This window comes from Oxyura jamaicensis, chromosome 3 (assembly GCF_011077185.1).
Source record: "Oxyura jamaicensis isolate SHBP4307 breed ruddy duck chromosome 3, BPBGC_Ojam_1.0, whole genome shotgun sequence".
Lineage (NCBI taxonomy): Eukaryota > Metazoa > Chordata > Aves > Anseriformes > Anatidae > Oxyura > Oxyura jamaicensis.
This window is the reverse complement of record NC_048895.1, coordinates 26,096,415-26,110,022: the sequence shown is the minus strand read 5'-3', so window position 1 is coordinate 26,110,022 and position 13,608 is coordinate 26,096,415. Positions and strand designations below refer to the sequence as shown.

At 48.6% G+C, this 13,608-nt stretch overlaps 1 protein-coding gene across 2 annotated transcripts in view; it reads left to right on the top strand.

Moving 5' to 3' along the window:
• MDGA1 (MAM domain containing glycosylphosphatidylinositol anchor 1) overlaps positions 1–13,608 on the top strand; it is a 141,033-nt gene that overhangs the window by 81,317 nt on the left and 46,108 nt on the right. For both annotated transcript variants that reach the window (XM_035321656.1, XM_035321657.1), the window contains exons 9-10: positions 5,119–5,388; positions 8,974–9,125. In XM_035321656.1, the coding sequence (XP_035177547.1) occupies positions 5,119–5,388; positions 8,974–9,125 (422 nt within the window). The remainder of the gene's footprint in view (positions 1–5,118; positions 5,389–8,973; positions 9,126–13,608) is intronic.

The window sequence follows — 13,608 nt, the reverse complement described above, 5'->3', positions numbered from 1 at the left end:
CCTCGTAGGACTTGTTCTCCAGGCCCCTCACCAGCTTTGTCGCCCTTCTTTGGACCCGCTCAAGCACCTCCATGTCCTTCTTGTAGCGAGGGGCCCAATACTGAACACAGTACTCGAGGTACGGCCTCACCAGAGCCGAGTACAGGGGGACGATCACCTCCCTAGCCCTGCTGGTCACACTATTTCTGATACAAGCCAGGATGCCGTTGGCCTTCTTGGCCACCTGAGCACACTGCTGGCTCATATTCAGCTGACTGTCCACTATCACTCCCAGGTCCTTCTCCGCCTGGCAGCTCTCCAACCACTCATCTCCCAGCCTGTAGCTCTGCTTGGGGTTATTACGCCCCAGGTGCAGGACCCGGCACTTGGCCTTGTTGAACTTCATGCAGTTGACCTCAGCCCATCGGTCCAGCCTCTCCAGATCCTCCTGCAGAGCCTTCCTACCCTCGAGCAGATCGACACACGCACCTAACTTGGTGTCATCTGCAAACTTACTGAGGGTGCACTCAATGCCCTCATCCAGATCATTGATGAAGATGTTAAAGAGGACCGGCCCCAGCACCGAGCCCTGGGGGACGCCACTAGTGACTGGCCTCCAACTGGACTTGACTCCATTTACCACGACTCTTTGGGCCCGGCTATCCAGCCAGTTTCTAACCCAACGAAGCGTGCGCCAGTCCAAGCCAAGAGCAGCCAGTTTCTTGAGGAGAATGCTGTGGGAGACGGTGTCAAAAGCCTTGCTGAAGTCAAGGTAGACCACATCCACAGCCTTTCCCTCGTCCACCCTGCGCGACACTTTGTCATAGAAGGAGATCAGGTTCGTCAAGCAGGACCTGCCTTCCATAAACCCATGCATATGTTCCATAAGACCTTGATAGCAGCCCATGCTGATTTCTTTTCCAGAGAAAAATCATGGTCTGATATATTTAGCAACTTTGAGTAACAAAACACAGCTAATAATTGTAACTAAGCGGAAAGTGCAGTCTTTCATACCACATTTTCTGTGCGTCCTTTGCAGTTTTAATTCCATAAATGAGTGGTCAATTATCAGCTCACACACACAGGGTGAGGTGGAGCCTGCAAGCAGGAGTCCCACTGGTGCTGTAATTGCATGGCTAAGCTTGGAGGGACTCATTCAGCAGATTAGGCTGAGAGCTGCTGAAAATCAAGCTGCTTTCTAACCTAGCAAGGCTTGCTATTTTCATAGCTTATGTTAAGTGCTGTACTTTACAGATTTAAATAGAAATGTAAATGATGACTGGGACTCTGGAGGGCAGAGTAGAAGGTGTTCGTGGTTCATTGCTGCCATCCTGGGGTGCCCTGACTTAATCCCTGGTGGAGGAAGCATCCCTGACACAAGTAGATGCCTTCTGGAGGCATCTGAGCTTGGTGGGGACCAGCAGCAAAGAGATGGCATCACAGGGATCATGGAGCCGTGCCTGTGTAGAACCACAACGTGACACTGCATAAAGACTGTGGTCTCTCCAGTAAATGCTTTGACTCTTGTGAGGAAGAACAGTCCTCCTTTCCAAAAGGCTAAAATAAGAATAGACATTTAAAACAAGTATTTGCAGACTTGGCCGCAACCCAGTGGCCAATGCTTTTCTCACTCATATGGCACAACAGTGCAATTCAGTCCTGCATTTCCAATGAAACCAAGAAAATGAGAGCTTATTGGGGTACAAAGCAACACCCCCTGACACTTGACACTTTGTTGTGCTTCTCTCGCTCTTGCCTTTCATCATTGTGAACACCATGCCAGTTTAGCAACCCCTTCCGCGCAGAGCATCTGCTCGGGCTCACAGCAAGGGAGCTGCCTGCAGCCTGGCTTTGCAGCCCGGTGCCTGGCACACTGGAGTAGGTTGCCTGTGTTGGGCTGATTTGATTTGCTCCTAACGAGCAGGTGAGTGATTATGTTTTCTTCTGTCGCACAATAATTCTACTGTGAAGGCAGGCTGCCCTGCCTTGTTTCTCACAGCAGCCGCATCTTAACAAGGTTGCCGGAGGAGCCCTGCTCCTTCATCGCTGCCTACAACTGCAATGCGCTGCCCTCTTCACCCCCTCCAGCGTTCCTCCTGCCGGCTCGCTCTTTCAGAGCTAAGCTGTGCTGAGAGAAAGCAGTAATCGCCTATATTTGTTTGCCGTGATGCCTACCAGGGAATCCTGGTGCCCTGTGTATGCAAAGGGTTGGTTGTTGGTTTTTTTTTACCTCCCTCTTCAAGTGTAGCTACCTGCCGCCTGGGATGTGGCTGCTGCTTAACAGAGCACCTCGGCTGCCTGCATTGGAGATCAGGGAGGCACGGGAAGGCATTTCAGGAGCCTCTGGACAAGGACCCTCATTTGGAAGCAGGCTAAAAACTGGGTCTGATTCCCAGGCTCCCCAAAGAGCACCAGAACAGCTTAGTGAGCCAGAACAGCCCGATATTGCTGTGCACAGCAGATCAGTTCCCTTACAGCCAGCAGGGATGCTGCTTCCCTGTGGGTGTCAGAGGCACCTGGAAAATCATTATAATTTCCTGCAGCTCCCCCAGGGTATCTGTGCAGGAGTCGTGTTGGAGGGCTCTGCTCTGAGGCAGTCGGAGTACCAGCTCATTTAAACAAGCTTTCTTTTGTGTTAAGCTGAGAATGAGAAAAGGCCATGGGGTTATCCACTAGGGTTTGCAATCTGAATCCCCGCCTTGGTCATGGGTCTCCCTTTTATGCGTAGCCTACCTGCAGAAGTGTGGGCTCCCCAGCAGGTGCGGGAGGCCAGAGCTGATGTCTGGCTCTGTAATTGCTGTTGACCATTCACTTCTTTCATAACCAGTGGCGTCCTTCGGCACCAGCTGCCCTTTGCCATGGAGCTGCATCCTTTGTGCTGATGGATGACCTCCTTCTGCTCTCTTTCCAGAAAACTCAGGGGCTCCAGGACCACCTGCACGGTTAAGGCTTGTTGGGTGTTTCCTAGTGCCAGAGACAAGAGGAGAAAATACTATCAGATTTTAATGTGTAGGTACTTTGAGACATTCCCTTCACAAGGTGATAATATAGGTCCTGAGCCTGTCCCAGTGCAAACCAAGTAAATCCCATTTCCCAGCTGAAGAAGATTAAATATCTTCCGCATCCATGGCTGCCCTGCTGTTCCTGGGACCTAAGGAAGGATCTGGACAGTCCCAGCCCTGCTCCTCAGTGTCCCTTTCCCAGCCCCAGGCCCTCCCTAACAGAGGGGCACAGGCTATGGCTTTGTGGGGGGCACTTTGTCCTCTTTCAGACCTTTTCTCTTCCTCTCTCTCAGCTCCACACACAGTGCTCGTCTCCCATTCCTCTCTCTCCCTTCTGTGATGTGGATTGTTTTGAGCACATCTGGAGCTGCTGTGACATGTTATTTTTAAACCTTCCTTTCTCTCCTGTCTCCTATATTTCTTTTTCTTTCTTTTTTTTTTTTTATTTTTTTCCTATGTCACCAGCCGGCCTTGATTATAATGTGAGACCCCACCATCTTCAATTAAGGAGCAGATGTGACCCAAGAAATGGGATAGCAGCTAGGGATGGAGATGACACATTCACGGCACTAGGTCTAATCAAACAATTTCTCACATAATTCTCACCGTGAGGTGGGAGACATGCGAGCCAAAGGCAAGTCAGTGCTTGGAGCACCCGCTGAGACACATTGCTAGCAAAGCCATCTGTAATGAGCTGACCATGCTACTCAGCACGGCGACGTGAGCTCAGTCAAGGGTTGCTTTTAATCCACTTAAGTGCAGTAAAGGGCCCAGAGGCTGAGAGCTGAGAACAGATACCTAGAAAACAATCAGCCACAGTCGAGCAGGGCTGCCGGGTGGAGGGAGTGCTCGTGTGATGCATACCCACAGGTTCAGCTGTGTCCATAGGGAGAGGACACTGCGCGGCAGACCTATACAGTGGCTGATGGAGAAGTCAGCAGTTTTACAGAGCTGTAGGAGGGCCTTGCTGGGGTCAGGCTGCGGGAGGGGACCCATGCTTGGCAGCTCTGCAGACATTTAGAGGGGACAGGTGCTTTGTAGGAAGTTGTCAGTGGAAGAGCAGGTGCTCTGAACCCAGAGATGGTGAGTTGTGATGGTGCCGGAGCTGCTATAAATCTGTTCTCCCTCTTGTCCGTTTGGGCTAACAGCTGCTTTGTGTTCAGGAAGCCTTTTCTCATTTTAGAGGGAGAGTTGCTGGTTATTCCCATGCTCCAGTGTTTTAATTAAGAACTTATTGCATATGAAACATGTCCACCAGATGGCTGTGGAGACTGAGGTCCTCTGCCACTGTGTTAAATAAGGTTTTTGACCCAAGCAATACCAACACAGGCTTTCTACTTGCTCTGTCTCAGCCATGCCCAAATCATGAGGTTCCTGTAATTTTTTACAAGTGCTAAAGAACCAAGAGTTAACCTTCTTTCCTAGGAAGACGTCCACATATCATCACTCTCATGTAACTGGCAAAGAAACTGGCATGGAGAGAAGTGATTCAACTCATGACATCAGGGCGTTGCTGGCAGAGATTAGAATAGGGCTTAGGGTCCTGGTAGCCAGTCTCTGGTGTATTTTACTGGTGTATCTGATGCATCTGGGAGAGGTCCTCTAACATCCCTTGAGGTCTGAGGACACACAGTGTTCGTCTCTCCATCTGAACGTGGTGTCTCTGATAGCCCTGTTGGACGCTGAACAGGATGTGAATGATACTGCCTGGGAGTGTTCCTGCCTGCTTGGGTAGTGCAGATTATGCTGGATACGAGGGATGAGGACCATGGTTATTCTGATTGGGACCCAAGGACTGAACCCAAGCTGTGGTGCTCACCTGCAGAAGTTGCACTTTCCATATGAAAGAGCAGGGCTTGGTAGCTCCCCCGAGCAGTGTCTCCCCGTGGGATGAGAACTTGCTAAAGGCCCCCCGACCTAATAAATGGGAGGGAGTGGATACGTGGCTCCAGCCCAGTCAGAAGGAGACGCCAGGTGGTTATCGCTGCTTTTAGTCCAACAAATCTGTCTCCAGATATAAAACAAATATCCCCTCGGAAGTAATCAGTGCCTGTCTCTTCAGAGGCAGTGTCACGGTGGCCGTGCCGAGTGGGGTGGCTGTCCTCTGATGGCATCTGTTGCTCTGTTCGGTCCCCAGTCCCGCCGGTGGTGGAGCCAGCCTTCCAGGACGTGCGCCAGGGCGTGGGGCGCAGCGTCACCCTGCGCTGCACCATGCTGAAGGGCAGCCCCATGAAGGTGGCCACCTCTGTCTGGCGTTTCAACGGGACCCTCCTGGCGCAGCCCCCGGCAGAGCAGCAGGATTACTCCGAGCTGAAGGTGGACAGCGTGAGCCGGGAGACCAGCGGGAACTACGAGTGCAGCATTTCCAACGACGTGGGGGTGTCCGCCTGCCTCTTCCAGGTGTCTGGTAAGTCACAGAGCGAGCTGTTAGGTGGGGACACGGAGGTGGGAAGCTTGCTCCCAGTAAATGCTGGTACGAGCAGCATGTCCCACTTCTGCTGCCTCCTTTGTGCATGGCATTGTGTTCAGGAGGGGTGACTTTCTGTAAGTCCACAGGGACTTGTGTCTCCATCATCCAGGCAGTCCTTCACATCTGGGATGGACCCGGGGCAGTTACTGCCAGCCGCTGTTGTATGTGAGCAGTATTTCGAAATTTGCCCAAAAGATATGGGACTAAAACCCGAGGCTGCCATCAGCTTTCAGGCTTCGTAGTAGTATTTTCAAGCTTGGTAGATAAGTATTGACCAAGGACGATTGAAAGGCTCTACATCCTGCCAGCAGTCTCCAAAAACATCAGATTTCCCCTCTGAAACAAACAAACAAACCAATGGTACCATGTATTCCTATGCCTTCCCTATGACTCCAGGCTGTCTTTGTATCACATTGTCTGATAGGACAAACGTGATTTGGGGTTGGATATTAGTACTAGTGGATTTGCTGCTCAGTTTTCTGTTTTGTTTTGTTTTTCCAGCACACACAAGGGCTGCTTCCTAGTACCTGCAACTGCAGAGCGGGATGGCAGAGTTATAGCACCTAAAACCACACATCTGACCTAGCCTCTCTAACTGATCATTAAATCTGTTTTTCCCATGACCTCAGAATTGGCTTGGGCACTAGATTCTAGACAAGCTCTCAGATGAAGTTGCCTTAATAAACAGTTAATTCAGCCAAAATATTGTTTTTCCAGAATAGGGCCAATTTATAATACATGTCAAAACAGGGCTAGGGGAAAAAAAAAAGAGAGAGAGAGAATAAATAATATGCAAAGAGGTCAGACTTTAAAGCAAATCTTTAAATCTTTCCTAGGGTCTGGAAAAGCTCAGTTATGCTGTAACTCAGGAATGGGGCAACCCAAACCATTTCTATTTTAGGAGCATTTTTCAGGACCTTACCCTCACCGTGGGTATCTCCCAGAATTTTTCTGGCAGTGGATTATGCTTCAGAGCCTTGGCTATCTACTCTTTCTTCATATGCTTGCAACTCTCATCTCACTAACTACACAGCAAACCATATTTCACTATGGGCAACCCATCAGGGCAAACTTTGTTCTTAACAAGTTTGGGAGTGCTCCCAGGTTCCCAGTTTCTTGGTGGAAGTAGTAACAAGTACACACTGCCATCCTATGTGCTATGGCATGCCCCATGAGAAAAGATCCCCTCAGCAGAAAGTAGTGGTCATCCCTATACAGCCCTCATCTGGAAAGCTGCAAGCATTTGTTTTTCTGTGTCTCTCATCTTCTTCCAAGGTGTTGATAGCTGATGCTGGCTTTTCAGCTCCAAACATCTCCGCCTGTGTCCTGCACAGCTACAAATCAATTAGACCTCTAGAGCAACCTGAAAAATAATCCAGTGTCTGGACTAGGGAGCTTGGGCTCTGGTTTAAATTCACATCTGCTGCAGATTTCCTCTGTGGAGGGACAGCATAGTCTCTTTTTGTTTCTGTTCTGTGAAAGAAGGTCCATGAACCTTCCTATCTGATGGGGAGGCTGTGACTCAGTTGTGACTGTGAGGCGTTCAGACATACTGGAAACAGAGTACATAAACCTGCCAAGGTCTATGGGATGGGATGGGATTAGTTTCTTCTGTGGATGGGAGATCAGCTTTTTTGGTAATATTTTGAAAGAATAGTGAGGCATCTAACCCACTCCCTTGAGCAAGTTATCAGGGCCACCCATACTGGTCACCAGCTGCTCTCCCACTATCTGCAAGCTCACAAAAGCCCTGAAAGACTGAGTGAATAACCTTTAGCTCTTCCTGTCAGCTGAAAGAAAAAGAAAAAACTTTCTGGCAATGGTAAAAGTTTCCAGAAAGGAAGTTCCAAAAGTATTTTGATGTGCTTCCTTTCTGTTGGAAGGACTTTTTTTTAGCTTCTATTTCTATTTTAGAGTCAATTAATAAGGAATTAATATCATGCAAGATTATGATTATCATCAGTTCTGATTTTATTTCTGAATCCATTATGAAGCTTGACTTCCACAGTCAATACAAGTTGAATAAGCAGCAATTAGTCTCTGAGGTGGTTCTGAACTTCTTGCTTGTGCAAAAATTCAAGTCAATAAAAATAATAAGAAAAAAAGGACTTGGAAATAAACATCAATATTATCCATCCGAGTACATAAAAAATAAACATTGAATCCTTTCGAGCCTAATTATAACCACACTGAATGGCAGGGCCCATGATTCAAGTGGCAAGGTGCAGCAGACTGCCTGGGGAGATGCTGTTTGTGTCTGCTCTGCTCTGTGTGATTCTGGTCTGCGTAGGTCTGGATTGGACCTGACCTCAGAAAGGAGGCTTTGAGTTCAGGGCCAGCCTTGCCCAGCACCTCCCAAAAAAATGAATTGCAGAGGGAGAAGGGAAGGTAATTTCAGACAGGACAGTTTGGGGTAAGACCTCAAGTTGTTTCTGACTCAGTTTGAAGAGCTGGGTACAACACTTAAGCCAAAGTTCATCTGTGTGGACATGGTGACATTTTGGGACAATTATGTCATATAATGAGGAAAGAGAAAGCTTGAGCCTGTCGTATCTCTCTGTACAAGCTTATACTTACTATCCTGCTGTCCATCCATGCCTGCTGCCCACTGGGCTGCAGCCAGCATTGCCTCGTGGCAGTGCTTTGGGGCAGGTTTGGAAGGGCAGTGCCAGGGAGGGCTCTCAGTCACTTCCAGCAAATTGGATGGGCTTTGCAGGCAGCCAGCTTTCAAGCCCTGCTTGTTACTGGTTTGGGACAGCAGCAGCTGGAGAAATGATGGGAAATCCCTTATTCTCTGAACCATCCAATTTCTCTCCAGTACATTGTTTCTTCTGTGTTTCTTTTTTCCTCCTGCTGCCCTCTGTTTTTAAGAGGAGAAGTGGATTTAGAAAAGGCATCTCTGCCCTTGCCAAAGCTCCTGCTGTTCTCACCCTGGCTGAGGTCAGCATCCCCTTTGCTGCAGAGTTGACTGTCACATTACAAAGAGGCTGGAACACTGTGCTACCAGGGTAGGGGAGATGCAGAAGGACAAGGTCTCCTTTTAAATGCCATGGTTCCTGTGTGATAAATAATGCTTTTCCTATGACCTACTGGCCAAATTGTCTTTCTTCAGGGATTGTTAGCAGGGGACTCTGTAAAGCAGCAGATGAAAGAGAAGTGCCAGTTTAAAGCTGTTACCTCAGTCCGAACTACAAAAGCAAGACAGAAAATATGAGAGCTGGCTCCAGCTGGAGAACTGAAGCTGTTCCCACCTTTTCGGGTGTTGGCCATGCCCCACTGGTGTTGCAGGTCTGTGAACCCTCCCAGTAAGTTAGGCTGGGAAAGCAGTAGTGATCCACAGAGAAAGATGTCATGGACAGTTTAGCATGTCTATGCAACACCAAGTGGAACATTAAAGGGATCTGTCATGTCAAAGGCAAATTGTGTGAGTAGTCCCCTTCCACTCTCACTGCATCTCTTTGTAATTTATGTTCCACTTCCATCCCACTCTTTACTTTCCTCCTTTTTTTTTTTTTTCTTCAGCAAAAGCTTACAGCCCAGAGTTTTACTATGATACTCCCAACCCCACCTTGAGCCAGAAGCAATCCAAGAATTACTCTTACATCTTGCAGTGGACACAGAAGGAGCCTGATGCTGTGGATCCCATCCTCAAGTATCGCCTGGAAGTCAGGCAGGTAAGGTCTGCTCTTCTGGAGCCTCAGTGCGTGCTCTTGGGAAGAGAACCTCAGAAAGCAGCTCCATCAATGTCTCCTTGCTGATTAAGAGCTGTAGTTGGGGAAACTGCCAGACCCTGATGGTCTTGTGCCTTCCCTGCTGAATGGGAGAGACAGGCTGAGTACACAGCTCAGTGTTCATTAAGTCAGGTGTTGGGTACAATCGAGAGCTTTCAAAGCTCCGCTGCCTCCCCTCGGACTGTTAATGCTCAGTGTTCTGAAGGGGGTTTTAATATGAACAAAAGCCCACAGTCATTAGTAGGTTTTAGAGATTTTATAGGCCAAAGATTCAAGCAAGTGGAATTCTACCCTCCCCACTTGTATGAAATAAAGGGAATAAGCTGAAGAGCTCTCCAGGCAGGAACTGCAGGAAAAAAGTCAGTGTCTGTTTGTGTTGCAAAAGGGCTTTCATACTGTCTCAGTAATGAAGCTATTGGGACTACATACACTCTGCAGGGGAAGAGAAGTGGGTTTCAAGGTTTTCTGAATCTGAAGAGAAATCATGCCAGAGCAGGGGCGGGTGGGGCGGGGGCTGAACTGAGGAAATGTTGAAGAGATCACTGGTTGGAGAAGGTTAGGTAAAAGAGTCAGATGTTTTTAAAGAGCACATTAACCTAGCAGAATTGCCTGGTACTTTCATCCAAGCTCAGCAAAGTGCCTGCATTCAACACATTTTAAAAATGGGGACACTTAAAATTGGCGGTTCTTGCCATTCAGTAGTAGCTTGGAAGCAAATGCATTTTGTAAGAAGTTTGTTTACTGCAGATAGAAAACAAAATAATTAAAAAGATCCCAGTGTCTCTCTCCTCTAGTTCTGCACAGTAGGCTTCAGTTTTATGTCTCCGTTTGCTTGTGAGCTCTCTGGGGTGGGACAGCCTTTGTTTGTGATTCATACAGCGCAGAGCGCATTGTCAGTGCTTAATAATAATGCAGGACACAGGGGAGCCTCTAATAATGAAGGCAGTTTGTCATAGTACCCCTTCCCCGTTAGCCAAGTTTTGCTATTATCAGCACAGCAACTCAACAAACTAATTTGTGATTTTTATCTTTCTCCAGTGATATTGAGTTTTTTTCCTTTTGCATAGTGCCTAAAAGTAATCTCGGATCTTGTCCTCATTGAGCTCCTACTGAAAAGGATTAAGAGAAGTAAAAGCCACATTTCTGCTTTAAGTTATGACCTTAAGGAAGCTGAGGGCCTGTGAAAGTTAAACCTTTTGATTTTGTTCACACCCTGTCAGTTACTGCTGTTAAAGTTTCTTGTGCAGCTGCACTACATAGTATTGACTCTTGAGCAGTGTATTTTGGAGGAGTGTTGTACTGTGACCTTGCTGTAATCCAATCTCATGTATGGGAGGCTCTTAGAAATGGCTACGGCTACAGTTCCCATTGTGGTGGCTTGGATCTGAATAAGGGACAGCAGAGCAAGGAAGAAGCAGGGGAGTTTTGTTACCCAGTTCTGTTGAGCACAAGCAGGAAACAGTCTGGAAAGGGTGTTCATGATATTGCCTCCTGGCCCTCCTACTATGAGTCCACTTGCATCTCATGCTGAGGTGCTGGTTGCCTGTGCACTGTCCAGGTTCTAGCTGGGGTGGCACAAAAACCTTCCTAGAGAGCTGGGACTGAAGTGGGATATTCTCCCCAGATTTAAAAAAAAAAAAAAAAAAAAAAAAAAAAAAAGACATTACAAGTGATTGATTTATCGATTGATTTATTGCCATCATCAACCTGATGAAAACTTACCCAGCCAGCTCCTCCTCCAGCCCTGGGATCTCCCTGGCCTCTATGACCAAGTGCTCTTCAGTGTCCTACGGGTGCAGGAGAATCGAACAGCACACCCCTTTGGGGTACCTGCTGGGTGGTGAGGGGCTGTCTGGGGGGAAGTTAGCTATCACTGAGCTGGCCTCCAAAGAGCAGCCAACTGGGACGCCCACTGACTGTGACATGCTTTGCTGGTTTTCCTTTTGCTCTCCCCAGTTTGCTTGAAGAGCTCTTGACATACGTAATGTGAAGATCCCTAAGTCGCAGAATGCTTTGCAAGGCACCTGGGAACCCTTGAATTAAATTTGCTTGCTGCAGCTGCTGAAAATGGGGCTGGGTGAGAGCAAAAGTGCTGCTTATTAATTGGTTGGTGCTGTGGCTCTTCCAACTCTCCCTGTTCAACAGCTTCCACTGGCTGGCTGGGCATTCCTGTGGGGATTGCAAGCAGTCTAGGGGAATTTGGTTTCCTAAGTAATGCATGGGGGCTTCCAGCAACACAGGCAGGTGCATTTCCATAGGAGCCAATTGTTCCCAGCACCGTGGTACAGGCTGAGTGGCACAGCAGATGAACCAGTTCCAGTAGAATAAGAATTAACCTTAGATTAAAACCTAATAAACAGCCTGACAGCTTGGAGCCACTGACCCAGGCAAAGCACATACGATAGCTTTGTGGAGCAAACTTCTTATAAAGCCTTTGTTGTATGTCTTTCTAAATAGGCTGTGATTTCCTGGAGTGCATCGGTCAGGTAGGCTAGGCAGTGCCATAGGGTTGAATGCCAATTCCGTGGGGAAAACTTCCCCATTGAAGAACTGCAGGAGCCTCACAGATGGCTGTTCTGGGGTTTGGGGAGATTTTCCCTTTCTTGCTTCAAGGCAACTAGTCCAAATGCTGTCTGTCTTACTTCAGTGTAGCCAGTGAACTTAATGAGTCCATAGCCTTGGGTCATTTGGCTGTGGGCTGATCCAGAAGGCTTTGGGGCGATTGGTCAGCTTTTTTCTTCTCTGTGCTCTTGTAGCACAGAAAGGCACTGAGCCACTGCACTCCAACTGAAAGTGCTTTTCGTTGCTTGGGGATTCAAAGCAGCCTCCTCAAACCAGATCTTTGCTTAAAAAATAAAAAGCCTTTTAAGTTGCTTGTTTCTCTCTGTGTATTTTATCCCCTCCCAGAGCTCTGCTCTAACATTAAAGAGAAATGAGAAGCCATCTCATACGGCAAGCAGGTTGCATCCTGGAGGAAAGATCTGAGCTGGGCTGGTGGTTACAGTTGCAGGGGATAGTGGCAGAATTACCGTGCACGTAATGAGCTGGAACCCATCTGTGACCTGAGGCTGCAGGAGAAAGAGGAAGGAGACGGTATTGGTGCAGAAGGGGAGTTTAATCTTCATTGTGCCCCTCGAGGAGACCCGAGGCTGCCGTTTCCCCTGCACCTTGTTATACGCAGACTTGGGCAGAAGAAGGCCAGCTTAACACCTTCCTGCCTTTCCCCTCTGTGGAACAGGCTCAGCCCTACCTGGCAGACAGACCCCTGCAATTTGCACCCGGCCAAGCCTGGACCCATGTGCTAATTCAGCGCACTGGGTGGTCACTTTGGATTAATTCCTGTCAGGGAGTCTGTCTTTAATGAGAGTGGCTCTTCGCAATGCCTGAGCAATCGTGCGGCCGCTCTTTGTTTGCACTTTCATCCCCTCCATGTTGGATAAACATCCCCTGCTGTCCACAAAACTCATCTGGGCTCCAGAGCAGGCTGCCACTCGCCTCATCAGCCAGCCAGAGCGGCGTTAATGAGAGCTGTGGCAGTGGGGAGCCGGGCTCACCGTGAGGGGAGGTGACAGATAACAGAGCTGTTTGGACATACATAGGACAGGGGCGTTAGCAGGAATTTAATGATTGTGATTAGAGCGGAAGGTTAACTCTGCTGATGGCCATTGCAACCCAGCGGGATCGTCTTAACGCAGAGGCCCACGGGCTGCAGATCTGTATCGCTTCATTTCTACCTCCGAGTCATTCTTTTGCTCTCCTTGGAGCCCACTTTAGCAGCGTCTGTCAGCTGCTGGCTGCCTGGGGCCTCATTAGCGCACGGAGCCAGCTGCCCCTCCAAGGGCGTGCAGGACAGGGCAGGGCCGGCCCTCACACTCTCTCGTCACGTACCAAGCAGGGGTTGTGCGACTCGAGAAAAGAAAGAAGACAAGTAAGCCATACTCCAAGCCATATGCTTCTACATAAAGCTTTAGTGCAGAGCACTGTTAGCTCACTCTACTGTTTTCCCCCCTTCATGCACCACTGTAGCTTGATGAACAGTGGCCCTTGACGCATGACAAGCACAACCTAATGAAGCTGGATGCATCTTCCAAGGCTTGTGAGCGACCCTGTGACAGAAACATGGAATCACAGGATGGTTTGCGTTGGAAGGGACCTTAAAGATCACGTAATTCCAATCCCCTGCCATGGGTGGGGACACCTCCCACCAGATAAGGCTGCCCAAAGCCCCATCCAGCCTGGCCTTGAGCACTTCCAGGGATGGGACATCCACAGCTTCTCTGGGCAGCCTGTGCCAGTGCCTCACCACCCTCTGAGTAAAGAACTTCTTCCTAACATCTAATCTAAACCTACCCTCTTTTAGTTTAAAGGCATTACCACTTGTCCTATAGCTACATTCCCTGACAAAGAGTCCCTCCTCAGCTTTCCT